The sequence below is a fragment of the Dasypus novemcinctus genome, chromosome 5, assembly GCF_030445035.2.
Source record: "Dasypus novemcinctus isolate mDasNov1 chromosome 5, mDasNov1.1.hap2, whole genome shotgun sequence".
Lineage (NCBI taxonomy): Eukaryota > Metazoa > Chordata > Mammalia > Cingulata > Dasypodidae > Dasypus > Dasypus novemcinctus.
This window is the reverse complement of record NC_080677.1, coordinates 106,712,137-106,736,678: the sequence shown is the minus strand read 5'-3', so window position 1 is coordinate 106,736,678 and position 24,542 is coordinate 106,712,137. Positions and strand designations below refer to the sequence as shown.

General features: G+C 53.4%; 1 protein-coding gene across 1 annotated transcript in view; it reads right to left on the bottom strand.

The window, feature by feature from the left end:
* SND1 (staphylococcal nuclease and tudor domain containing 1) overlaps positions 1-24,542 on the bottom strand; it is a 450,188-nt gene that overhangs the window by 5,348 nt on the left and 420,298 nt on the right. Inside the window, exons 17-20 of the mRNA XM_058297330.2 lie at positions 12,406-12,594; positions 4,984-5,125; positions 1,652-1,775; positions 700-769 (exon numbers count right to left, since the gene is read on the bottom strand). Of these exons, the coding sequence (XP_058153313.1) occupies positions 700-769; positions 1,652-1,775; positions 4,984-5,125; positions 12,406-12,594 (525 nt within the window). The remainder of the gene's footprint in view (positions 1-699; positions 770-1,651; positions 1,776-4,983; positions 5,126-12,405; positions 12,595-24,542) is intronic.

The window sequence follows — 24,542 nt, the reverse complement described above, 5'->3', positions numbered from 1 at the left end:
CTAAGGGGGCCCTAGCTGCTGGTTCGGAAAGCAGACCAAGATGAGGGTCCGTGGTTCTGGCCCTGGCGTGGCGGGATCATCCCAGGCCAGCTCAGCTCCCTGGCTAACGGACCCTCACCCCTAGTACTTGAGGCAGGTAAGGAAGGAAGGTAGACAACCATAGCCACACCTCAAGAGCATCACTGTTTTTTCATTACAACTTTCTCCACTGCTGGCTGCTTTTCAACAGGGAATCTCCTAGGCTTGCAGGCCCAGCCTGAGATACTTTCCTCTCAAGGGTACTGGCCAGTCTGCCACTTCTGCTTGTCCTTTCTCAGCAGGCCTGGGTTTGGGGACATGCTGGGTCATGGGATGGAACCAAGACCCCATCCAGCATGAGGCCCAGGAGCCCGGAGCGGACAGGGCCTCAGGGTGCTGAAGAGGCCCAGGTCTTCAGAGAGGTGAGGCAGAAGAGGAGGAACCGTGGGTGAGATGGGACCAGGGACACCAGTGTGCCTGCACGCAGGGTCCTGGACCGTTATACCCACGTTAGAGCCCACATGCTCCCCGTTCCACCAGCAAGGGCGTCGAAGCTCAGAGGGACCTTAGTCTTGAAGAGCAAGCTGACCCGGCCCAGGGTGCTGCTGTGTGTGGTGGTCCTGGCAGCCCCTGGGGCCCCTCCCTCACCTACTCCTCCACTTCCGGGTCCCCAACACTCACGTTGCCGTAGTCAATGTAGAAGACGTGGACTTTGGCAGGAGACTCCACTTTCTCGACTCGGGCGCGGTACCTGCAATGGCATCGTGGGCAGAGCTCAAGGAAGCACTCTGAGGGGTTTGAGGAGCCTGAGAGATGGCAGGGCAGAGGGCAGAAATCTCCCTGCCTAGGACTCAGAACCCACGCCAGGGGTGTCAGTGGGCAGTTCCTGGACTTCACTGCAGCCCAGCCCAGCGCTGTGGCCTCCATCACGTGGAATCAGAGCATAGCTGGGAGCAGAGGGAGGGAGAAGGGAGCCTGTGGAGCAGATTAATGTGTCCTTGGGGCATAAAGCAGCAAGACTAATGACTAGATTGATGTCTGCTGTTTAAACCCCGCACTCTAAACAGCAGCTGTAATTAGCCAGCAGATCTGTCTGGGAGGCCGCAGCAGGGAACACATCCAAGTCACTTCGTCACTCTGGGAAGGCCACGGGCCCTACCCTTGGAAGATCAGACACAAGTGACCTTCTCCCGGTCCGAGAGAGCCAGCTGCTGACGGCCCAGACAGCCAGGGTGGCGAGTCAGGGCAGCTGCTCTGGGCTCACCGAGAATCGGCCTTGTCCCTCCCCTCAGTGACATGACTAAGTGGGGTGAGGGGTGTGTGGGAGAGCCCAGCCTGCCAGTCAGGGCTGCCACCATGGAGCTTCCCAGGGGAGAGGGAGGGACACAACTTCTCCTGCCATCCGTGAGGCTCACTGGACTTCGGGGGGTGCATGGGTCAGCACGCGGGCCCCAGGTGGGCTGTGGACAATGAAGAGGGCCACCCCAGAGAGCTGGCAGAGGTTGGCAACAACCCAGGGGCAGCCAGTTTTGGCAAACGCCTGAGATCCAGCTGGTAGTTTCATGGGCCTGGCCCTGAGGACAGACTGGCTACCACTCCCATTCTATGCTGGACTCGGTTCCAAGAGGCTTACCATTCTCCATCTACAAATTTGGCAATGCAGAATTCTCCCCTGCGGGGGCTGTAGGAGCCCTCTACAGGCGGGTGGCCGGCAATGTCATTTCGCATGTTCTCCATCAGCTTCTCCAGCTGAGTGCCTGCCGGGGAGGAAGAGAAAAGTGAAACCTGAGTGCCATGTTCTTTGGAGCCTCATTTCTAGATGGGGTCGGGGAGGCAGAGGAGCCTGGGGAATGAGTAGGATGGGAAATTCTATGAGGCATCCACAGCAGTGGCTCTGTTCCCACCCCACACTGGGACTTCCTCTTGGGTCCCTGCTCAAGAGGTTTCACAGTGCCTGCCTTCTAGTGTGCCTGGTGACTTGCTGACACTTAAGGAGCTTGCAGACACAAACGGCCTGCCAAGCTACTGGCCATGGCCATGGAAGTCCTAGGGAATGCACCTGGGCTTTTTTTTTCCCCTTGAGGAAGTGAACACTTTCAGGGCTCTAGCTCTAGCACTGCTAGCCTCCCGTACCTGGGTTTTATTAGGGAGGTAGAGCAAGTGAGTGGACATGGACAAGGACAAGCTCAAACACCCTCCCCCAGGGTGCGAGCTCATCAGCCTGGACCCCATTCCTACAAAGACCAGCTCCTGGCCTGGGTATCAGACCGCTCTTTCCAGTGTGCTCCAGGGGGCAAAAGTAGAGATGACAGAGAGGCCCCACATAACCTCAGACAAGGAAAGGGCCTCAGAATCTGAGCCATAGAAGGCAGGGGAGGGATCTGGGATGTTCAAAACTTGGCCTCTCTGACCCTTATCACCCTGGAAGACATGTGCTGACCTGGACTTCCAGTGTTGCCAGGCTGGGCTCCATCCTCCCATCATCCAAGCCTGGGGCTCTTCTCAGGTAGGGGAAGGGTTTCTCCTCTCCTGACCGGTCCTTCCCTTGGGCTGATGGGCCTACTGCCATCTGCTAGGCTTTGCTAGGTCTGGCAACACCTCCTTAGTGTCTTCCTGCATTTTGCTCTCCCCAGTGGCTTTGCCTTTTATCCTTTTCTGGCCCTGATTCTGGCTCAGCATCAGACCCCTTGTGCTCCCTTCCCTGCCAGACCCGTGAGGAGTGCAGCTCCTTGTGTCCAAACGTGCAGCTCCTCTCCATAGCTTCGGGGCCGAATGCCACACTGTAACAGGTGCTTAATACAAGTTTGTTGTTGTTAACTTGCCACAGTCGGCCTTATGAGTTCCTTGTCCATGTTTATGTTTCTGCTACTACACTGAGCTCCTTGAGGGCACAGACCATAGCTCACTCTTGTTTACTCTCACGAGGCCTAGCAGAATCCCTGGTGCATACAAGGGGCTTAATAACGCAACTGCACTGAAAATGAACTCTGCAAGTGCCCATAGGATGTGTGTCCACTCTCAGGCCTCTGCACGGCCACTGTCCCTGCATTCACAAGACTGTATGAGACCAGGGCCTTAGGGAGCAGCCCCCCCACCCCCCAGTGCTAAAGCAGCTATACTTCTCCTTAGACAGACTTCTTGCTCACAAACAGTAAAATTCCAGCGACCAGGAATGAGTCTCTACACAGATAAGTGTCTCCCGTACTTGGTCTATTATTTTGCTTTTCTTTTTTGTATTCCAAGGGAACAGAAGCAGAACTCTGGGAGGGCCTTACACAGAGCCTGGTGGGTAATTTCCAGCTAATGCCAATGTTTTAATCAGATCCTTCCCAAAGGAAAGCTTCAGTAGAGAGAAGAGGCTCAGGTTGTGAGGAACGCCCAAGAAGGGTGAAAGGTTATAGAAGAGGTAAGCTGTGGCACCAAGGTTGGTTTGCACAGGTTTTATGGCACTACCTAGGGGCAGGGCTCTCTGGAGCTCACAGCCCTACAGGTGGCAGCCGTGAAGCACCTCACACCCTCCTCCACATTTTAAGAGTATGTGATTCTCCCTCCTTTCTTTCTGGCCCTGTTTTCTGCTGTGGATACCACTCATTTCAGTCCCCTGGCATCCTGGAGACAGCCAGCTTGGGTGCTGGGGATTAGCAGGAAGCCTCTGAGGGCAGCAGAGAGCATGTGCCTGGAGGGCCTGGGGCCCTGGAGACACCAGGGCCCTGTTCTTATTCGAGGCAGGCTATCCCCAGCAGGACCCAGTGGCTAGGGGGGATTCTCTGGAGAGCCATTCTAACGGGCTCCTCTCCTCAGGAGCAGCAATCCTTTCCTACTTAGATGACCACTATAAGGCTCTCCTGCTGTCACGCAACCCAGACCTTTCCAAAGCAATTGCTGCCCCAGCTTTTACCAGGATGGTGGCTGACCTCAAGAGGACCTAATCCTGAAGGCTAATCAGGTCCCTCGCTACTCCTTCCCTCCATTTCCTTCCTGCTAGGCCAGGAACGGTAAGGCTTTGTGTGTGTGTGTGTGTGTGAAATGACATTGTCACAAAAGCAGCTGCTTGGGAAATATCATTAGAGGGGAAGTGGCTGAGACGAGGCTGTTAGCAGTCTGGAGAGGGACTGGTGGCTGGGGCGACTGGCTGAGCAGGCTGGAGAGCACACCCTGCCTTCTGTGGGGTTGCCCCCTCTTCCTTGCAAGGATTTGCCTCCTTGAACCCAGAGGCTCATCTAAGAACTCTCTCTGCCCCAACTGAATTGTTTCCCTGCACAGGGGGACACCGGAAGGAGGGAGGTCAGGGTGGAGAGAGGTGGGAAGTAGGGCCAGCAGGGCCTGTGGTACAGCTGATGAAAGAGCCATCTCTCCTGCCCTCTGCCCTCTGCGTAGGGACCCCCCCACCACGGTGTGAAGAGCCTGAGGGTGGAGGGGGCCGGTGAGAGGAAGAGGAAGAGATGCAGGAGAAGGAGCAGGCGGAGAGGGTACTTCTGAAAGACTGCCCATGAGATGACTTTTCCTGGAGCACGGTCTGTTTCCATGGAAACTGGCTACCACTCAGGGCTATGGTAACCTCTAGAGGAGAAACCCCAGCAGAGACAAGCCCAGGCTCTCCCTCCTCCTCCTGCTTTCCCAAGGAACCTGAGGGGGTGAGGGGCTGAATGCTGCCTGTTAGTGCTTCCTGAGAGACCCCGAGGGCTGCAAATCTTGATGCCCTACCCAGCCCAGCCAAGGGCATCTGGGAGAAAACAATTACCTAAAGGTCTGGAAGCACCCCCGGATAAAATATTTTATCTCACCACCCTCAGTGGGCCTGCTCAGCCTCGCCTACATGTCTGAGTCCACTCCAGGGCCCACTTACGGTTCATGAAATGACTCCTGGGCCCAGAGGCCTGGGGCCTGGGGAATGGAGCAATAGCTGTCTGCTACTCGGCAGAGGCTCTTGGAAGCCCTGGAAGCAGGCTGGGCCTGGACACTCACCCGTCTCCACATCCTGCACATAGAAGTGCAGGTCGTCAGTGATCTCGGTCACAAACACTGGCTTGTAGCTGGCCGATCGCTCCTTTTCCTCCAGCACCGGCAGCACCTCCTCCACGGGCTGCTCCTCGTAGTGGGCCCAGACCTGCGGCGGAGTCAGGATTAGGACGTGAGGTGAAAAAGGGTGCTGGGCAAGCTGGCTCACCTAGGGCATTAGGTCATTCCGAGGGAGAGGGAAGGCCCTCTATGTTCTTCTGATCCAAAGACTCTCCAATTCTGGCAGGCATCAGAAGTCAGTGGGCAGCCAATTACAGATGTGGCTTCCTGGGTCCCACCCCAGGCCTGAGGAGTTAGAATCTCAATTGTAAGGGCCATAGAGAAAAGCATCCTAGGGAGTGGGAGTAGCTCCTCCGACTGCCTTGGCTTTGGGCTCTCTCCCTGTCCCTCTAGTGGCTCTGGTTCCTCATCTTCCTCCCACAGGCCTCTGTGGGGCTCAAAGAGGGGGGGCTTTGCTTCTCAACACACAGGCCCTCCCACTGCCATGGGTCCCTGGCACTCTAGAGGTGCTCCAGAGGCTCTCCCACTGACAGACCTGGGCTATGTCGGGGAGGGCCGGCAGGTCTCCTCACTGGGCGAGAATGACTCTCTCAGCAACTTTTCTTTCCCCTCTGTCCACCTCACCCCAAGCAGGTTGCTCTGACCTCAGCTCAGAAGCTGGGCCACGCCCCTCTCCACCCTTCTTCTTCTCCCTTCCCCAAGTCCTCCGCTGTCAGGGCTGCAGCAGCACAGAAGCTGATTCAATGTGACAGCGCGTCAAGTCCAATCCTGTGGCCAGAAGATTATCCACATAGCGAGGCCTGTCAGAGCAGGGAAGGAGGTGGCTTTCCAGCTGAGCAGCAGGAAGGGGGTGGCGGGGGAATGCGCAGGACTGGACCACCCACCAGGTCCTACAGACACACACACGGGATGGTAAATAGCATTAGCCAAAACCTTATGTGCTTGCTAGGTACCAGGTGCCATTCCAAACTGTTTCCATATATTAATTCATTTAATCCTTACAACAACACTCTGAGTAGGTAATACTATCACCAAATGGGGAATACAAAGGGGGAAATTGAGGCACACAGGCTTGTTCATGATCATAAGCAGCTGGGCTCTAGAGCTCTTCAAAGGGCCTTTTAGCACTGACTGGGCCTCCGGGGACAAAAGACTGCACTGAGCAGTGGAAGAAGTCAGTGGCTCTCTCGTCAGCTGTGTCTCTTATTGTCTTTCCTGTCTCCCTCTCCGTTGCATTTTCTTGCTGTGCCAGCTCTCTGCTCGGGCCAGCTTGCCATGCGGGCCAGCTCTCTACTTGGCCAGCTCATCATGCGGGCCTTGCCTTCACCAGAAGGGCCTGGGAATCGAGCCCTGGACCTCCAATATATCAGACAGGAGTCCCATCACTTAAGCCATATCTGCTTCCCCCTCACTACTCTTCAATTTGCTGTTTGACTTTGGTCAGGCCATGTCCATCCTGGAGTCTCCTTTCCTTCCTTGTAAAATGAGGTTCACTCTCCTGCCTCTAGGCGGTTACGCAGATTCCTGGGCAGCCCCCAGGAAGCAGCTTAAGAGGAAGAATGATGGAATTCTCAAACCACCTTGGGTGACACCCACAGGGCCCATGCTTTTGCCTTTAATGGGGCATGACTGTGTGTCCTTCGCTAGAAGGGGAAGCATGAGCTCTGAGCGCTGGAATGAGCAATGGGCTTTCTGAGCACGGGGGAGGCCGCCGGGAGCAGTGCATGGCTGAGACTTCTCCTAGGCCCAAACTTCTTGCTATCCCACTCAGAGAAGTGCCTTCTGAGGCTGAGCCTATGGGCTCCTGGCCTGGGGCTGGGCTCTAACCCAAACAGCTCCTGACCCCCCCTCACCTTCCAGGCTCCAGACACCCTAACACCTGTCTCCATCACTGCTGCCACTTCCCAGAGACTTCTGCACACGCGACTCCTTCCAACACCTCAGCCTGGCTGGCAGGAAGAGAGGAGGCAGGCGGCAGGACTGTCATTCCCAGCTTTTGCCTCCAATAAGATCGGACCCTTGGCCTAATCCCTCGAGGGTACACCTGTCCATATGGGGAAGGTGGTCTTTTTGGACTCCCTCTGAAAGGGCCTCTCTAATCAAAAGCCCAGCCTGGAATGCTGGGAGCCCCCGGGGGGATAACCACATGCTTCCAGTTCCAGGCTGAGTTCCTACTGAGGCTGGGTCACCTCTGCCAGTCATTCCCACCCATGTTCTGGGCACCCAGCCCCTCAGAGACCCTTGCAGCTCCGAGGATGGACTGGACTCACACAGCCTCTGAGAGACCAGCAGCACTGCCTTAAAGGAGCTGGAGCGGACTCCTGCCACCTCCCTACCAGCGGCTGTCCTGGCTCAGAAGAGGCTGTCCCCTAGGTCCACCTTTCCCAGCCAGCACCCAGCCAGCCCTCTGGTCCCTCAAACTATCAACACTCACTCTGCTCTCCAGACCAAGGGAGTAGGTCTCCTACCCTTTGCTCTTCCTTCTTGCACCCTCTGAGTGGGAAAGGAGCCTGGGAGCAGCTCACGGCTGCGATCCTAACCCCACCTGCTCCCAGCCCTCTTCCCTTGGCTGTGGGGGAAGGAGGCACTTCAGCAGTGTTGATGAACTGGGAACAGACTGACAGGGTGAGAGCAGAAACTGCTAACTCCTCAAGTAAAAGTGCCTGAGGCGACAGCATCAGGTTCCTCCTGGGGGGAGGGGGTGGAACTTTCTGCCCTGGAGGACTCAGGTGGGCAGCGAGCATGAGGTCATGGATGATGCAAACGAGAGCCTCAGGGAGGTGCCCTTTTGCTCCCACTCGTAGTGCGGGCAGCAATGGGGCTATTCCTAAGGCAGGTCCCAGTTCCTGTGGTGAGGGGAGGAGTGTGGTGTATGGTGTGGCAACCTCGGTGGAAAAGTCAACAGAAGGAAGATCTCTTACCTAAGGTGGCTGGTGCCTGAGGTTGCCAAAACGCATCCAAAAAGTACATGAGGGGGAAGGGGACTTGGCCCAGTGGTTAGGGCGTCCGTTTACCACATGGGAGGTCCAAGGTTCAAACCCCGGGCCTCCTTGACCTGTGTGGAGCTGGCCCCATGCACAGTGCTGATGCACGCAATGAGTGCTATGCCAAGCAGGGGTGTCCCCTGCATAGGGGAGCCCACATGCAAGGAGTGTACCCCGTAAGTAGAGCTACCCAGTGCAAAAGAAAGTACAGCCTGCCCAGGAGTGGCACCGCACACATGGAGAGCTGAGGTAGCAAGATGATGCAACGAAGAGAGACACAGATTCCCGGTGCCACTGATAAGGAAAGAAGCGGTCACAGAAGAACACACAGCAAATGGACACAGAAAACAGACAACTGGGGGTGGGAGGTGGGGGAAGGGAGAGAAATAAATAAAAAAAATAAATCTTTAAAAACAAAAAAAAGGGCGGCGGAGTTGGCCCAGTGGTTTGGGCGTCCATCTACCACATGGGAGGTCCGCGGTTCAAACCCCGGGCCTCCTTCACCCATGTGCAGCTGGCCCATGTGCAGCGCTGATACGCGCAAGGAGTGCCGTGCCTGATACGCGCAAGGTGTACCCCGCTAGGGGAGCCCCACGCACAAGGAGTGTGCCCCGTAAGGAGAGCCGCCCAGCGCCAAAGAAAGTGCAGCCTGCCCAGAAATGGTGCCACACACACGGAGAGCTGACACAACAAGATGATGTGACAAAAAGAAACACAGATTCCGGTGCCGCTGACAACAGAAGTGGACAAAGAAGACACAGCAAATAGACACAGAGAACAGACAACCAGGGTGGGGGGGGGAGAGAAATCAATCAATCAATCAATCGATCAATCAATCAATCTTAAAAAATAAATAAAAACAAAAAAAGGGCACATGAAGGAGAGTTGCTCTGCAGATAAAGGAACTAATTTTAAGAACAAGTGAGAAGAGCAGTTCCTGCTTCCCCTGGGGACCAGTAGGGCCATGTGGCCTGGCCAGGTGGCTTCTTGGTGGGAAGGAGCGGTCAGTCGGCTGGGTGGAGGCTAGACTGCCCATTCCCCCTTAGAACAAGGGCAGGTGTGGACCTCAACTGATGGATGTTCCCTTCTGCAGAACGGATGCAGGAAGGAGACATGTACATAGGCTGGCAGGACATTTGCCAGTGTCCTCTCCCACAGCCAGGACAAGCGCTCTCACAGCTCACATGCCTGACTAGAGGCTCATTTTGTGTGAATCCCCATAGTTGATGCGCATCTTCTAGGACCTCGGGAGATGAGGAGAAAATCCCAAAACTCCCTTCCAGAAGGAACAGTCATTATGCCCACAAACAATAGGGGTGGGTGCTGGGCGACTCACCCATGAGGTGGGTCTGTGCCTGCTCCTCGCTGACTCCTGACAGGCTGACAGCATCTCTCCTACTTAAAGGTTGGGGCTGTGACAGAGCTCTGTCCTGAGCCGGGGCCCTTGCTATCCCTCTTCTGTCACCTGGCTATTGACCCTGAAGGTCAGGAATGGGCAAGAGAAGCACCACCCGCCTTCCTCATCTGCTCCAGGCCGCTCTGCCCTGCAAGTTCCCCTGCAAGGGTCTTGTCTTGCCAAGGCCCCTTCCAAACTCAAGGGAGCCTAACGGCGCTGCTGTTGCTGCCCCAGGGAAGAAGCTCCCCCACCTCCCATCCCAGCCATGGGCAAGGCCAGGTCAAGGGCAAGGCTGGCTCTCTTCCTGGTCTCTCCCTGCCCTAGGCCCTCCTCCTCTCCCCTGCACTTCTTCCCTGGAGAGCTCCAGCTCCTCCCCTTGGCAGGAGGTGGAGAATGGGGTCTGGGGATCCATGGGCTGGAGCCTTTTCTTTCTAAATTCCATTTAATATCACTCTGCTCTCAAGGTGCTGGGGCTGGCTTGGCGCCAGGGTGGCAGAGGCCTTCAAGCCCGTGGCAGGGAAGCCAAGCTCAATAAATCCCAATCAATGGCCAATCCAGCCCTGTCCAGGGCCCTGCTGGGGCTGGCAAAGGGGGGCGAACAGCCTAGGCATCTGGCATCTGTGGCTCCCGCCTTGGTTCTCAGATCTGCCTGGGATCCCTGAATGGAGACAGGGGGTTTGCCTGCTGCAGATGAGGGGCGGTCCTACCAGCCTCTTCGCTGAGGAATTTGCAGGACACAGGGAGGAAATGAGCCTGCAGGATGGTGGCTAAGTCCTTGTAGCTGGGAAACCAGCACAGTCAGGCTTCCCTAGCCAGACCCTCACCAATGCAGGCACACGTAATCACACCCAAGGACTCCCGAATGCTCCCAGCCTCACATAATCTCAGTATTAGCTTCCCTTGGTTAGCCTGCAGGCCTGAACACTCACTGTCCTGCCTCCACCACGATCTTAACCCCAGACATGCCTGTCTCTCCACAGCGAAGGACAGTCCTCGTGGTTCACAAACGGGACAAGGCTGGGATTTTGGCTATATACCTCAGACACAATTTACTGGTCCTCTGCTGACCACTGAATCCTCTCACCCAAGTCAAGCCAACTCTGAGGGCTGCTGCAAAGCTCTGCCAATGCTGTTCCTGGGAATCGGCCTCAAAGGGAGAAGAAAACCACCCGGGGCTCTCCCAGGATCCTTGAGGAGGACAGGCATGTGTGTGTGTGGGGGAGCAAGAGGTGGGCAAGACCTGGCACTGAGGGCTATGAGCTGCATTTTAATTTGACTGGAATAAAAACACGCAGTCCGCATAAGTAATTAATCACTGGTAATTACTCCTTAGCATTATCACGTGGCACCAGTGAGTGATGACTTGGGCTCTTTCAGACAAACCCTGTGTATAGGAAATGATGATGACCAGTTCAGCGCATAGCAAGGGACCCACCCTTCTACCTGAGGCCGGACTCTCCTCTCTGCCCTACCCTGGGTCCTTGTGGAAGGATTGCTCAGATGCCAACAGCAGCCTTCTAGGCTCACTTGCTGGGGAGCTGGGGAGCAGGGCCGGGGGCGAAGATGCTTTCAGAATCTAGGCCTTTGAAGCTGATGCTTGCCAAACTGACCCCCCTCCGCTAACTGTCCTGTGAAGGTTCAGCCCTTTGCACATGAGGTCCCAGCGTTACCTCTCCTCCATCTCCCTTCAGCAGGCAGAGCACACGGAGGTGGCAGCCTTAAGTTAAGCTGTCACCAATAGGAAATCCACGAGGAAGCTATGTAATCCCTTTCCTGTGGGAGCCAAGGTTGCCTACTTACCCCATCACTCTAGGAAGACAGGGTTTAATGTGAGCAGAATGTGAGGAAAGTGAATGCCTCCTCGGAGGGCTCTTGGCGGCTGGCTCCTCCAGGGCAGGGACAGTCCCTTTCACCTGCACTGGCCCTTTGGGCTACTTCCCCAAGTCCTTCTACCTCTGTTCTTCTTCTACCATCAAAGGGTTTCTTACCTGCTCTAGCCCCCAGGGGATGGGAAGGATACAGAATGATCCAGGAGGGCGGTCCCTGAGGAAAGCAAGGCATTCCTTCTTGGAGGCAGGTAAGAGGAAGAGGAGTGAGGAATGAGGGAGGAGCTGGCTGCTTTGGGGGGAGAGCTGGCGAAGAAAGAGGCCCTCTCCAGGTCCCACAGACCCCCACTCCTTTTGGCAGGTGTCTGGGCCTTGGCTCTGGGAGGCAAGTTGTGAGCCAGATGGCTATCCCATGGGGATGGAAACGTTTATTCCTGGAACAAATTTATGGCTCAGCACGGTTGTCCCACGAAATCCTCCTCAAGCTCAGAGAAGCCTTGACAAATTGGTGGCCAGCTGATTTATCCCCATTATCGGGGCCAGGCTGTAAGTCAGTGATGACAGGCTGAGTGTGGGGGTGCTGATGCTGGCTCCCACCACCAAACCACTGGGTTCCTTAATCGTCAATTTGTTTCCAAAAGCTGCTTTCTGACCCACCCCCTTGTCTCCTCAATGCAGTGTCTGCAGAGACTGATGGGCTGTAAATCTGCTGTTCTAACAGCTTTATGCATCTCCTGGGGCAGCTTCCAAAATGGGTTTCCCTGCAGGGCAACATGAAGGAAACTCAGATTCACCAATGGAAGGGTCAGGGCTGGGGAAGGAGAGACTCCCCAGCACCCTCCTCACCAGAGGCTCCCCCAGTGGTTTTTCTCATTCTTTAAAGTCACCTTCCAGACAGCTATCTGCTCCAGGTCCCCCAGAACAGGCCCGCCTGTGCCCACCTCAGTTCTGTACCAGGCTCACGACTGATAGGGCCTAAACTGGAAGCCACGGCCTTGGTCATGCATATTTCTGGGTCTGGGGTCTGAGACTCACACCCTCCCTGGCCATTCAGTGGGCAGACTAAACTGGCTGGTCTGTTCCATGGAGGCTGCAGTGTTAGTGAGAGCGGGGAGGGCGGCCCTGCATCCTCCCCACCGTTGGTGTGCTTGCCCACGTGTACCTTCTCTTTCTTCTGCTTGGCGGCCTCCTCGGCAGACAGCAGGGACTTGTAGTAGGAGCTGCGCTCAGCAGTGAAGTGGACCTTGGAGAGTGCGTGCTCCACCAGCAAGACGGACAGGTTCGCGCCGTCGATGTGCAGCCAGCCGATGAAGTTGCCAGCCTTGTCCATGCTCTCCACCTCCACCTCTACCTGGGGAACAAAGGAGAAGCGTCAGCCTGCAGGGGGCCCCCTCCTGGGTGTGTGGCGGCTGGGAAAGCGGGGGCAGAGGCTCTGAGGCTGAGCACATGCTGCTGCTCACCGGCCCTGGAACTAGAGAGGGGATGTCTTAAGCAGAACAGCAGGAGCCTGTCGCAGCAGCTCCTGCGCTATTAACCCCTCTTAGAACTCTTCACTTCGGCTCTGAATGTTGGATCTAAGCTCTTTAACTTCTCACATCCCCAAATCATCCTTGATAGATATGTCACTGATGAAGCAACCTCAAAACTCCCCTTTCCTCTCAAGTCCCCTTCCCTTCCTTGTAGCAGAGAGCTACTGGGGTAAACCTAACTCTCTTTAGCTTATATGAGGAAGTCCACGGTGTGTGTGTGTGTGTGTGTGCATGCAAGCGCATGGATGGGAGTGAGAAGTAGATAAAAAAGCAAAGCTAGCTTTGGGTACGTCCCACTCTTCTTCAGCATCCACCTCCAGCTCTGTGCTAGAAAGATAGGGGGGCCCTCAGGGAGCGAAGCAATCCCTGGGGAGAGGGAAGACTGTTCTTCTCCAAGAGCTGAATGAATTAATGTTTAATGAAGGTAATTAAAGTGGCTGCCAAATGAAAGCAGGTAAGGAGGGAGGAGGACAGGCCAGGCAGAGACCCAGATAAGAACTGCACTGACACACAGGGGCAGTGATGGGGCCAATCCAGCAGGAGGGCTACCCCTGAGAAGGAGCAATGGAAGGCTGTGGTCCCTTCCATAAGCCCAGCCCTGGAGGCCTTGTGCTGTGGGCTGGACCTAAGAACCCTCAGGGATTCCTGCAGGGCTCCACTGGGGGCCTCATCTCCAAGACCCTAGACCAGACCACTGACCCTGCTCCTCCAAGGGGACAGCCTCCTGATGTGCCTGTCACGGGGGCTGATCAACTCCTACCTCCCTTGTGTTCCCATCCCATGAAGGCAATGGCCCAGGATAAATTTCTTCTTTGATTCTCCCTGACCTCTTTCTTCCCCTGCTAAAGGGGGCTATAAAAGGCTTTGCTTCCCAATGTAAAAACTTATATTAATATAAATTGCTTCAGAAAGCTTGATGAAGTAATAAAGTAAATGTCTAAATACCTGGGAATTCGCTAAAGCCTGGAGTAAGCCAGTGGCAGGCAGCAGCCTCCCACAGAGGGTTAGGGGGACGAGGGTGGGGAGGGGAGCGGCCTGCCCACCTGGCAAAGTGCTGCCCAAACAGGGACGTGCTGGGTGACATGCAACTCCAGAAGTAGACAGAGGTGACTTGGGTGGCAGGGAGGAAAAGAAGAGGTGGGGCCAGGGAAGCAGGACCCTGGCTTCTTCCCATCCCTCAATATCCTCTTCCTACTTGAGGCCGATAGTTAATCTAGTGGAAATCCAAGTTCAACAGTGCTGGAAGTTGGGGTGTGGTCCAGCAGGGAATGTGCAGAGTCTAGCAAAGTTAGGAAAAAGATCCAGTCCACCAATGCTGATTTTGTAGATGGGGAAACCGAGGCCCAGAGAAGGGAAGTGTAGCTAGTAAGGGGCAGAGCTAGGAGCAGAATTCAGATTCCCTGGCTTCCAGTCTGCTATCTTTCAACAATGTATCCTAGTTGGGGGTAGAAAAGATTTTCCTCCATCCTTTTCCCTTTTTCCGTAGCCTTCTGTCTCAGGAGGAGTCCTTTCTTCCCCCAGTAAACCTCTGAGCCCTGTCCTTGCCTCCCTCTGGGTCAGTGCCAGCTCATTCCATGATCCAGGATGTGTGACCCGGCAGATCCCTGGGAGAGCCTGGGTGGAAGTGGAACACTGGGTCTCCCTGGCCTCTGCTGGGCTGGGCCTTCCCAGTACCAGCACCACAGTGCTATGGGGCAGAAGCAGGAAGAACCAGCATGAGTTACCTGTAGATGTTTAAATGTGTTTTCCCTTTCTCTGATTAACTCACCAGAGGACCTGCATTTGTCAGAGAGAAGGGCAGGTGGACAAACTAGAGCTCAGATATCAATACCTCTGATAAAAACAGGGGCCTGAAGAGTTCACCAGCTAGTAAGGCAACAAGTCATCGAGGTGAGTGACAGACTTCCTGAAGAGCTTTGTGCTGCCTTGCAAACGCCCAGGGCCCTGGAGCACGAGGAGCAGCTCAGCCACTGGAGGGCCGAGCACCCCCTACAGCGAGAGGGCTAAGGATGGAGGAAGAGGTTAGCAGGTTTGTGGGAAGAGCATCTCTTATTTTTCTTCATAAGCTTTAGTAACCACACTCAGACAAGCAGCAGCAGATCCCAGAGGAATTCTGGGGAAGCAGTAGGAAAAACAGAGGCTGTCTGCCTTGTGTTTGAGAGTTCATGATGCAAGAGGCTGTGTGGGGCTGCCGAGGATGGCTCCCACCAAACCACTGAGTTCCACGTATTTCAGGGCTCCTCAGATGCCTCCTTATGCCCCAGAGGAAAGCAAATGAAGTTGGTACAGCTCCCAGGCCAACACCCAGGCCCATGCCAGTTCTCCCCTTCAAGTGTCCTTTCCCTAGAAATGAGGAGGTCTGCACTGTTGGGCCAGGGGGCAGCCCTGGCAGCCCTCAGGCAGGCTGTGGTGGGCCAGTGCAGCTGGGGCAAGGAGCTCAACGTCCCTCCCTGTCGGCATCAGATTACTGGGGTTAAAAGGCACTTCAGAGATGGGCTGCAGAAGCAACCAGGCAGGTGCGAGCTCTCTCATCCTGTAAGATTCCTACTCTAGACCCCATTGCACAGGGCGAAGACCAAATTCACCCCTTGCTCTGCAGCCAAAATCTACATGCTCAACCCTCTCAAGGGCTCACCTTAAGGGGGAACCCAGGGAGAGCAACCACATCTGGATATCAACACTGCCAGGGAGCAGTCCGGGCTCTCCTTGGCAGGGGAGGACTGACTTCACTTAACCAGCCTCTCCCTGCCGGCAGCTGATACGCTAACTTGGGCTTGACAAGTCGCTGCCCGACCAGCCACAGAAGAAATAAATCCCTGGCCTTGGGCACTTAGCTGCCATGGAATCCATCCCGGTTGTAGAGGGAGATAAAGCTGTCGCCTCTGGGTCTCTGCTTCCCCTTTTATTACACGTGGCTGCCACTACAGTAATTTCTCAATCAAACAAAGGCACTCGGGGGAAGGTGGGCTGGGCTCTGTGGAGGGGGGCTGGGCAACTGTTCCTGCTGCTCTGAGGCTTCCAGCTTCTGGCCTCTCTAAGCCAACCCCCACACTGTGTCTATCCTTGTGGACATACCCCAGGCTGGGTGGGTACATGGACTTCAGTTTGAAGATGAAGGTCTTAATTATTTTTTTTCTCTGGGACAGTTATGGGAGGAGAAAGCAGGGAGCTCCCGGGTTGATATGTGTGTTCACCCTTCTTGCCTGGAATGGCCTCAACTGAACATATGGTCTACATGAGGTACCATGGGGGTCACAGAGATGGGTGTGCCAGAGGATATGGCAGGGAGATGAGAGACGTACATAAGTGGCCACAATACAAGGGAAAAGCAATCAATTACACAACAGTGCTAAAGATGAAATGCTTTGGCTAAAAAACTGTTTTCCCTAAAAAAGAAAGTCAAATCTGTTTCTCTTATACATTCACTCCCAGGAATTTGTGGCTTAACTGTAACATTCTGTGGGTCTTTGTTTATATATGCTATACTTCTCTGCTCAACTTTAAAAATCTAATTTTTCTGATATTTTCCCTTAATTTATGTATCTTTCCTACAAGTTGCCTCAGACTGAAGATAGACTTAAGGGAAGGGCTCATTCCTGTCAAATACATAAGAAATCGCCTCTTGTCCACTCACTTTTCCAAACATCAAATGAACGACAGTATCTGGAATGCTGTATGGATTGCAAAGGGCTATCTAATACGGCTTCTCATCTCTTCCCCATCTTGGAGTTTCCCAGGGAAGCAACCTGGACTCAACAGTCTCCTTGGGAGGCCTCCTACGATGGCATGTTTGGTCAGGGAGTTCAGGCGTGGGGTGGCTACCACAGCTGCCAGATGGCTGGGAGCGGGCTTCCCCTGTGTGTGAGCACTTGTGTGTGTTTACGTGTGGGCTGATACGGCCTCGAGGGTGCCACAGAAGGCGTGTTAAGCATGGACACAAGCAGCCTCAGCCAGGGACAGGTGCTGGCTCTCCTCACTCCCGCTCTCTTCAGTGCACCTACTGAAGCTGAAACCATGGCAGCCAGCCCGCTCTGGGGAGGGGGGACTGCCTGACAGCCCGGGTGGCTCCTGTGCTCCTAAGCACAGAAGCAGGCAGCCTAGATGCCTCGAGGCTGGGCCTGATCTCAGGCACTGAAGGACACTACAGTGCCACCTCACTGTGGGCCCTGCGGGTCTGCCAGCCTCTCCTGCCCTTTGATTCTTGATGCTGGCAGAGCACGTGTGGATTCTGTGGTCTTTAAACACGGGGGCTAGACTAGTCCTTGTGAGCACAGCTCTCCCCAGCTTCAACCCACCTCCTCTGTAAAGGCGTCCCTGACCCTCAGCCCACAGTGAGCCACCCTCTACAACACCTGCCACGTAGGGCATTTAGTGGACAGAATACTACACTGTGGCTAAGAACATCAGCTTTGGAACCAGACTGCCTGAGTTCAAAGGTGGGTTCCTTCACCTACTACCTGCGTGAGCTTTTGGGCGAGTCATTTAACTTCTCTGTACCTCTGTAAAACTGGGGTAGCAATAGTACCTACCTCAAAGGATTTGTTATCAGGGTTAAATGAGCTAATAGAGACATTATGTTAAGCGCTTTGAAGAGTTCATCAGCATCACCATCAGTTATGTGGGCACAGCTATTTCATTTCCAAATGTCCTCCTTCTCCAGCTAGACTGTTAGCAACACGGGAGGATCTTCTCCAGAGCTGGGCATATTGATTGGGTCCACCAACTGGTAGAAAAAGTACGGACTTTGGAGTCAGACAAACTTGGAGTCAAGTCCTGGTCTAGCCTTGATGTTTTGGGCAAGTTGCATTACTTCTGCTAGGCTGTTTCTTTCACTGTGAAATGAGGGGACCACTCCTTACCTGAAGGGTTTGTGTATTAAATGAGGTCAAGTAAAACTGCTTCCTCTTCCTTTCAGTAAATGCCCATTGAAGGAGACTCACGGGACCGGTTACATCGTCAGCAGCAGTCCTGCTCAGCAGGGCTGTGTGCTGAAGTCGACTCATCAGAAAGATCAATCCCTGGAAATGAGCTCCTTCGTGTCCCCCTCCCCAAAAAGCTTTGGGTTTCTTACACCTTGGGGTCCTCACACTAAATAAAGGGGTGGGAAGTAAGGCAAGAGGGGGTTGACAGGAAGAGCTAATGTGTGTGACTGTCCCCACCTCCACCGGCATACAGACAGAAGCCTTTCTGCTCAGCGTGGGGGTCTTTCCCCACCCCAGAGGGGGGCTGCCGCCCAGCCGGCCTTGCCATGTGGAACACAGTGAGCCACCCTGGGCCTGGCCTGTCTGTGGGCTCTGCTGCCTCACAGTGGGACACGTCCTCCTGTTCCTAAGCACATTAATGTGCCACTAATGAAATTGTTCTGGCTTATTTACCAAATTAATACAAACAGCACAGGTTGTTAATTTGCATGTCTCCTAATTACTGAGGAAGAGCTCCCCACGCCTAGGCAAGGCTCACAGCTCAGTGCCCACCCAGCTGGGCTGTGGACTCACCATTCCAAGCTGAGGGGTGGGAGAGGAGGAATGGAGGGTTGGAAAAATGGGAACTGGAGCAATCTCCAGCTCCCGCACCGCAGGGAACAAAAGAAGAGGATGGGAAGAAGGTGACCAGGCATTTTTTTTCCCCTGGGGGGAAGAAAAGTTTTATTAGCAAATATGTTTTTTCAGACAACTGGAACCTTTCCAAGGAGGCCTGCCTAATATAAGTTTAAGTTAGGTTAAGTGGGTTAAGATACCAGAGAAGACTGGAGCCATGTATAAAAGAAGGTCTTGGCTATTCTGTGAAACCTTGGTCATGACCATGTATTTTTTTTCAATCTCTGTGGCTCTCTTCTCAACGACATGAGTGCCCTGGTATGCTCTGTCCCTGTCCCCACCTCTTAACTGTCCCCCTTCTTCCTCATCTGGCTTCTGTCCAGCTCCTTAAAACAGCAACTACTTCAATCAAGCAGGCAGCGGGGGCTGAATCCTTTTCCTGAATTCTCTGCCTGGGGCCTGGTGTGGGGCAGGCAAGGCACGTGGGATTAGCTGAGGGGGTGTGTAGGAAGAGCAGTGAATGCCTGGCAAGGGCTGGTGTTTTTTAGAAAGAATACCATTCTCTCTCAACTTGTCCTGACCCCCCGCCTCCCCCTCCCCCCCCAGCCAATGAGGCTTCAGATTCTGAACACTTTCGTAAAATGTAACTTCTTGTGTGTGTACACTGGGGGGATTTAAGCCTCACCTTCAGACCACCGAGGAGCTTCTGGCTCCCTGTTTGTTCAGTTAGCTATTTGTGTCCTAACTCTTCTGGTCCCCGAACCAAGCTAGATGCCTAGCAGCTCTGAGTTAGGAGCAAGACTGAAAAGACATCACATAGATCTTCCTCCAGAAGCTTCTGTGGATCATGGTGGGGTGGGGTGGGGTGGGGTGCAGGTGAGGGGTCTTTCACTGGAGGTTACCCACTGAAAGGCTGGCTTAAATAAGGCAAGGGTACTGCTGGCTAAAGAATTAAAAAAATGTAGACCAGGAGAGCTGCATGCTCTATGTGATGACTCAGGTCAGCCAAGGGGAAGTATTCCATGCAAGGGGATTTACTGGCAGTGTGTGCCCAGCTGTGGGGAGGTGGAGAAGAGGCACTATCTTCCCCAAGGACGCTGGCCTGGGCTATGCACAGTGCCTGAGGCAGCATGATTACTGAGCCTCAGCCCTATAGGTGGAGGCTGCCCAATGCCAGGTAAACAGCCGCAGGGGATGCGCCCTTCCAAGCGCCTCAGGCAGGATAGGCCAGTTCCCAGATCAAGAGAGCAGCAGCACTGCACACCCCAGCCCTGGGGCATCTGGAAAGGAAGACGTCCTGTACAAAAGCAGGGGTGGTGCCCTGAGTCCCTCCAGATGGCGGAGCAGGAGAGACCAGGGCTGCCTCTGGGGACCTGTCAGGACCCCACGACAGGGTTCACAGGCAGTAGTAGTCGCCTTCCTGCCCACATGGTGTCTGGTCATGTTCCTGCTTTAAAAACTCTTGAAGCCATCAGCAACAAACAGCAAGAAGCCTGCAACTAGGGAAAAAAGACAGAAATGAAGCTCATGTGGGGAGAAGGCACCGAGGAGGACAGATGAAGCCCTGGACTAGGACTGGGATCCAGGCGCCAACTGCGTCGCCTACGGGCGGGTACACACAGCTTCCTCTGGGCTCGGTTTCTTTATCTGTAAAATGAGAGAAATGAGCCAGGCTTCTAGGGTTCTTTTCTACTCTGTTTTATGTGACTTGGGGGGTGGGGGGGTGGTACGTATGAGCGGGAGGTAGCTGACTGGGAATGGATGAGAGAGAAGATAGGTAGTGGGTTAAATGGGAGAGTGGGAAGCCCTGATTCCAAGGCCTGGCGTGCTAATCCTCCAGCCCTGTGGGAAAACCTCCAGCAAGGAGAAGGTAGGAAATGGAGAGAAGGGACCTGAACAAATTGCTGGGCTCAAGGCATTCCAGCATCTTCCCAATATGCTCATTGCAGCTACAGCTTTCTGTGGGAACATGAGTAGCGATCCTGAGCAACCAGAGCACAAATGAGGCTACTGTCCTACTATGTGGAAGGAGCCGAATCATGGAGCTGCGCTGCTTTCTGCTGCAGCTGGAACAACTAACTTGAAGAGAAATGTTACCTTAACATAGCCAACTGGTCCTCTCAACTGCCAGCCACACACAGACACACAGCTTCTTTCAGAGACGAGCACGTTAACACAATGCTTTTAATAACGCAATGCTCCCAAAGCCAGAGAGGCAGTGTCCATGAAATGCCACCCGGGTCTCATTATTGTCAGCCCTGAAGGGAGGGGGTAGCAGAGAGGCAGGCAGTAGTGCAAATCTCTCACGTGTCCCTGGAATGGTGGTGACAGGCCTGCCAGTTCTTCCGTGCCTAATTCCCCGTCACCTCTGACCAGATAACTCTTTCAAGTCCAGCCCATATGGCTGGCTGCCTCTCCAGAAAACCCCTTTCCTGATAACCTGCTCTCTGGGCCAAACCAAAGTCCCAGGAATGTCTGGAAGTCATGCCCAGATTGGCACAGTGGCAAAAGGGGCCGAGAAGCTCCTGGAAATTGAGAGGGTAGGCTTTTACAGTGAGCAGGATGGCTCTACTAGAAGTTCAGGATTTCTTTCTTTTTCTCCTTGGATGCTGTTTCCTTAACCTCAGGGAAGAGGGTGGGATGACTGGGGAGCTCCTGGTCCTGCCTGAGGCAGCCAGGCAGCAGCCAAGGCCATCAGCACCGTCTGAGCCTGGCGGGAATGCAAACCTGCTGACTCCAGGCCTTTGCAAGTGGTAACACAGTTTACAAACTGACACAATCTGTTCCTTTGGTGCAGACAATAAGGAAAGCAGACTGTTCATCTTCCCAGGAAAACCTGGGGCTGGAGCTGGAAGCCAGAGGGAGATCAACCCCCATTTTCTTGAGGTTCACGCAAGGAATGGGGCTAAACCGGGGAGCTCTTGTTCTGTCCCTTGGCCCTGGCTAGGACACCACTGTTGGCCTCCTTTCCCAAAGCTTCCATGAGCTGGAGGTAGGCTTTGGAATTCCTTCTGAAAGCTGGACACACCTGAATGGCCCAACTCGTCCTCATGCTCCCTCGCCATGTGGAAAAAGCAATCCTAGCCAAAAAGAGGAATGAAGACTGCTTTTCATCAGGCAGCTCAAAAGAAACATTCTTTATTCCAACCCTTGGCTTGGGCCAGAGGTCAGGCCCAGAGGTGGTCTCCTAAGCCCAGCCAGAGTCCCTCTGACTTCAGGGCTGGGAACCAGGTAGGAGGGAGAAGGAAATCAGCTTGTGCATGACTGATAGAGGAAATGCAGGAGGTTCTCAAATCTCTGACCTGGTCTAGAAGGCACTAGGTATTGTACAAGCTGGTTCAGTTCAACTGTCAGTTTCCCTTTGCAGGTACCTGTAGTCACATAACTGATCCCAAGGCCTGTTCTGGGGATAGGTACAGACCCTGCCCTGTGCCCGCTGTTTTGCCTAACTCAACTCTCAGGATTCTTTACCTGGGCCCTGTGGGTTTTTATGGGACCCATACAGTTCTTTCCTTTGCCTTTATATTGGCATCCATAGTGCCTTCTTTCACTTCCAAGTGACAGAAAACAAACAAACCTGGCTCTAGATCACATCTTCTGCTTCCTTTGGACCCTATCTCTATCAGATAGCTTCTTTTCTATCATCACCTTTCCAATTTCCTTTGCCAACAGCATCTACCTCCTCACCAACAAATATCTTGCCCATCTTAGAAAACGTTGCTTTGACCTCATAACCCAAGTCTACCTCTTTCTTTTTATGCACAGAGTATTCTGCCATTGAGTAACTCCCCATCCAACACAGCTGGTTACCACTGGCAATACACCAAAGTTAACTACTATTTCAAAGGTCACTAAAGACTTCTTAATTGCCAATTTTAATGATTTTTCCTTAGATTTCACTATTTTTGACCTTTCAAATGATTTGACAAAGCTAAGCACCCCTTTCCTTTTTGAAACTCTTTTTCGAAGTCTCTGTGAGTCCTAATTTTGACTTCTCCCTGCTCTTTCTGGAGCTCAGTTGTGACTTCTTCCTCAACAAACATAGCTCTTTAACATGGATATGCCTCAGGATGCCATTTTTAGTTGTAGACTCTGCCAGAGCAATCTCTTCCTCTCCTGTATTTTACCACCATCTGAATTACATGAGACCAAAACTTATACCTCAAGTTTAGCCCTCTCTTCAGAATTCAATTCCACCAGATAAATCTGAAATGTAACGAGTTTGGTACTGAACCTATTTCCTTCTCTATAAATCCTGCTCTCTCACCTCCATCTCGTATCCTGATCAGTAGCAGGAGAAGCTTAGGAATCATCTTTGACTCCTTTTATGTTCACAATCAATCTCCAGGTCACACTGGTTCTATTTCATGAATGTCTCTGGAATTCTTCCCCTCTTCCTTACCCTTGCTGCACTCCCTAAGTTCAGCAGCCTGGCTTGCTCTCCTCACTGGCATCCTGGCCACCAGTCCTGCCTCATGGTCACTCCGCAGTCCTGTGCAGTGTGGCCTATCATGGGCAGTGTGGCGCAGAGGTGGGTGCAGAACCCAGAGTAGCTGGGTTCAACTCCTGCTCCATAATTTGAGCTATGTGACCTCGGGTGAGGTATTTAACCTCTCCGGGTCTAAACTTCCCTATTGGTCAAATAGACCTAATAATGGTGTGTACTCAAAGTGCTTTTGTGAAGATTAAGTGAACTGATTCAACCATAAACACTTCAAGTCTAGCATCTAGTAACATCAATAAATGTTGTAATTTGCCCCCCAAAACCCAAATCTGATCACTTTAACATGCTACGAAATCCTAAAGTTCAAATTCTTTAGCACAATAGAGTATGAATGCCTCATAATTGGCTCTTACCTGGTCTCAAATTTAACCGTTCTGGCCCTTGTTCTTTTTCTCTACTCATGCCAAACCACTTCTAGCTCTGCACACCGGCCACGCTGTTCCAAGCCTCTGCATGCACCACCCCTCTGGCTGCCATGCTCTTTCCTACCACTTCACCTACACACTCCTACCCACCCAGCCACGGAGAATTTAGTTCATTCCTCTCTTGCAATGTTACAATGGGTACTTATTATTTATTAATGGCACCTTATTAATAGCTTGTGGTAAGCATTTATTCAATAGCTGATGAAAGGTAAAAGGGTCTAGCCTCCTCAAATGCCCAGCAGTGAACTAGGAGAAGGAAAGTTCCTGAGACAGAAAACTGATTCGGAGAAAATCCAGTGGCACCAGAGACTGGAGAAGGGGTGCACTGAGAGCCTCTCTAAGGTGAGAGGGCTGACCCCCAGCTGCCCCTCCCCCAGCAGGCCTGCTAACAGGAGCCCAGAGGGGTAGAACCCCTTCAGTCAGTGCAGCCAGCAAGATGACTCCGAGGCAGTCCAGATATCATGAGCAGAAGGGGCTATTTGGCCCTTGGCTTTGCCTGTACTGAGTATAACTGGAGCAAGGATGGATGTCTCTATTTATCTGGGCATGAGTATAGGCAGTGGCTGTGTATGCCTCCCTCTGGTCTCCTACACATCAACCACCTCCAGGCCATATAATCCCTCGGAAAGGAAGGGGTGAAGAGAAAAAGCAGACATGACATGGCTAGAGCAAGAGCTCTGAGGACAGGATAGGCACTAACAAGACTGAGCAGAGGCTGGGTGAGGGCAGAGGTGCCATTTAGCCTGAAACCAGGCCACTGCCTAGTACTAAGTCCTTCAAGCGAGGGGTGAGGTGGTGCTCGTCAGGCCACAGAGAGACCTGAGGGAACAATGAGGACAATGGTTGAGAAAGCCTTGAAATGGGATACTGGGGGTCTCAGGCCCTGCTAGAGGACATGGAAATGATGAAGGAAAGGCAAATGCTGTTGAGTGGTTTGAGGGAATCTGGGGTTTGGATTGGGAAGCCAATCCCTGGCTCTGCCACTATGGCATTCACGAAACTGGGCTTTGGCCATGGATGGCACTCAAAAGCTTAAGGATAGAGCAGGAGTGTCCTAAACTGGGGGAAATGGGACACATGCTCCTTCTTCTCTTCCACCATCATCTGGTCTCTAGGATAAAGGGATACAGATGCCTATCCCTTCTTGCAGACCAGAAAAAGGCACTAAAGAGAAGAGCGTGAACAGATAAAAAGTCTACACTTGCAGCTAGGGATCAGCAATTTGCTTAACTAAATGTAACAAATAGCAAACAATTTCCACGTAAACACATGGACTGCCCACTCCTCCCCCACCACCGTGAGAT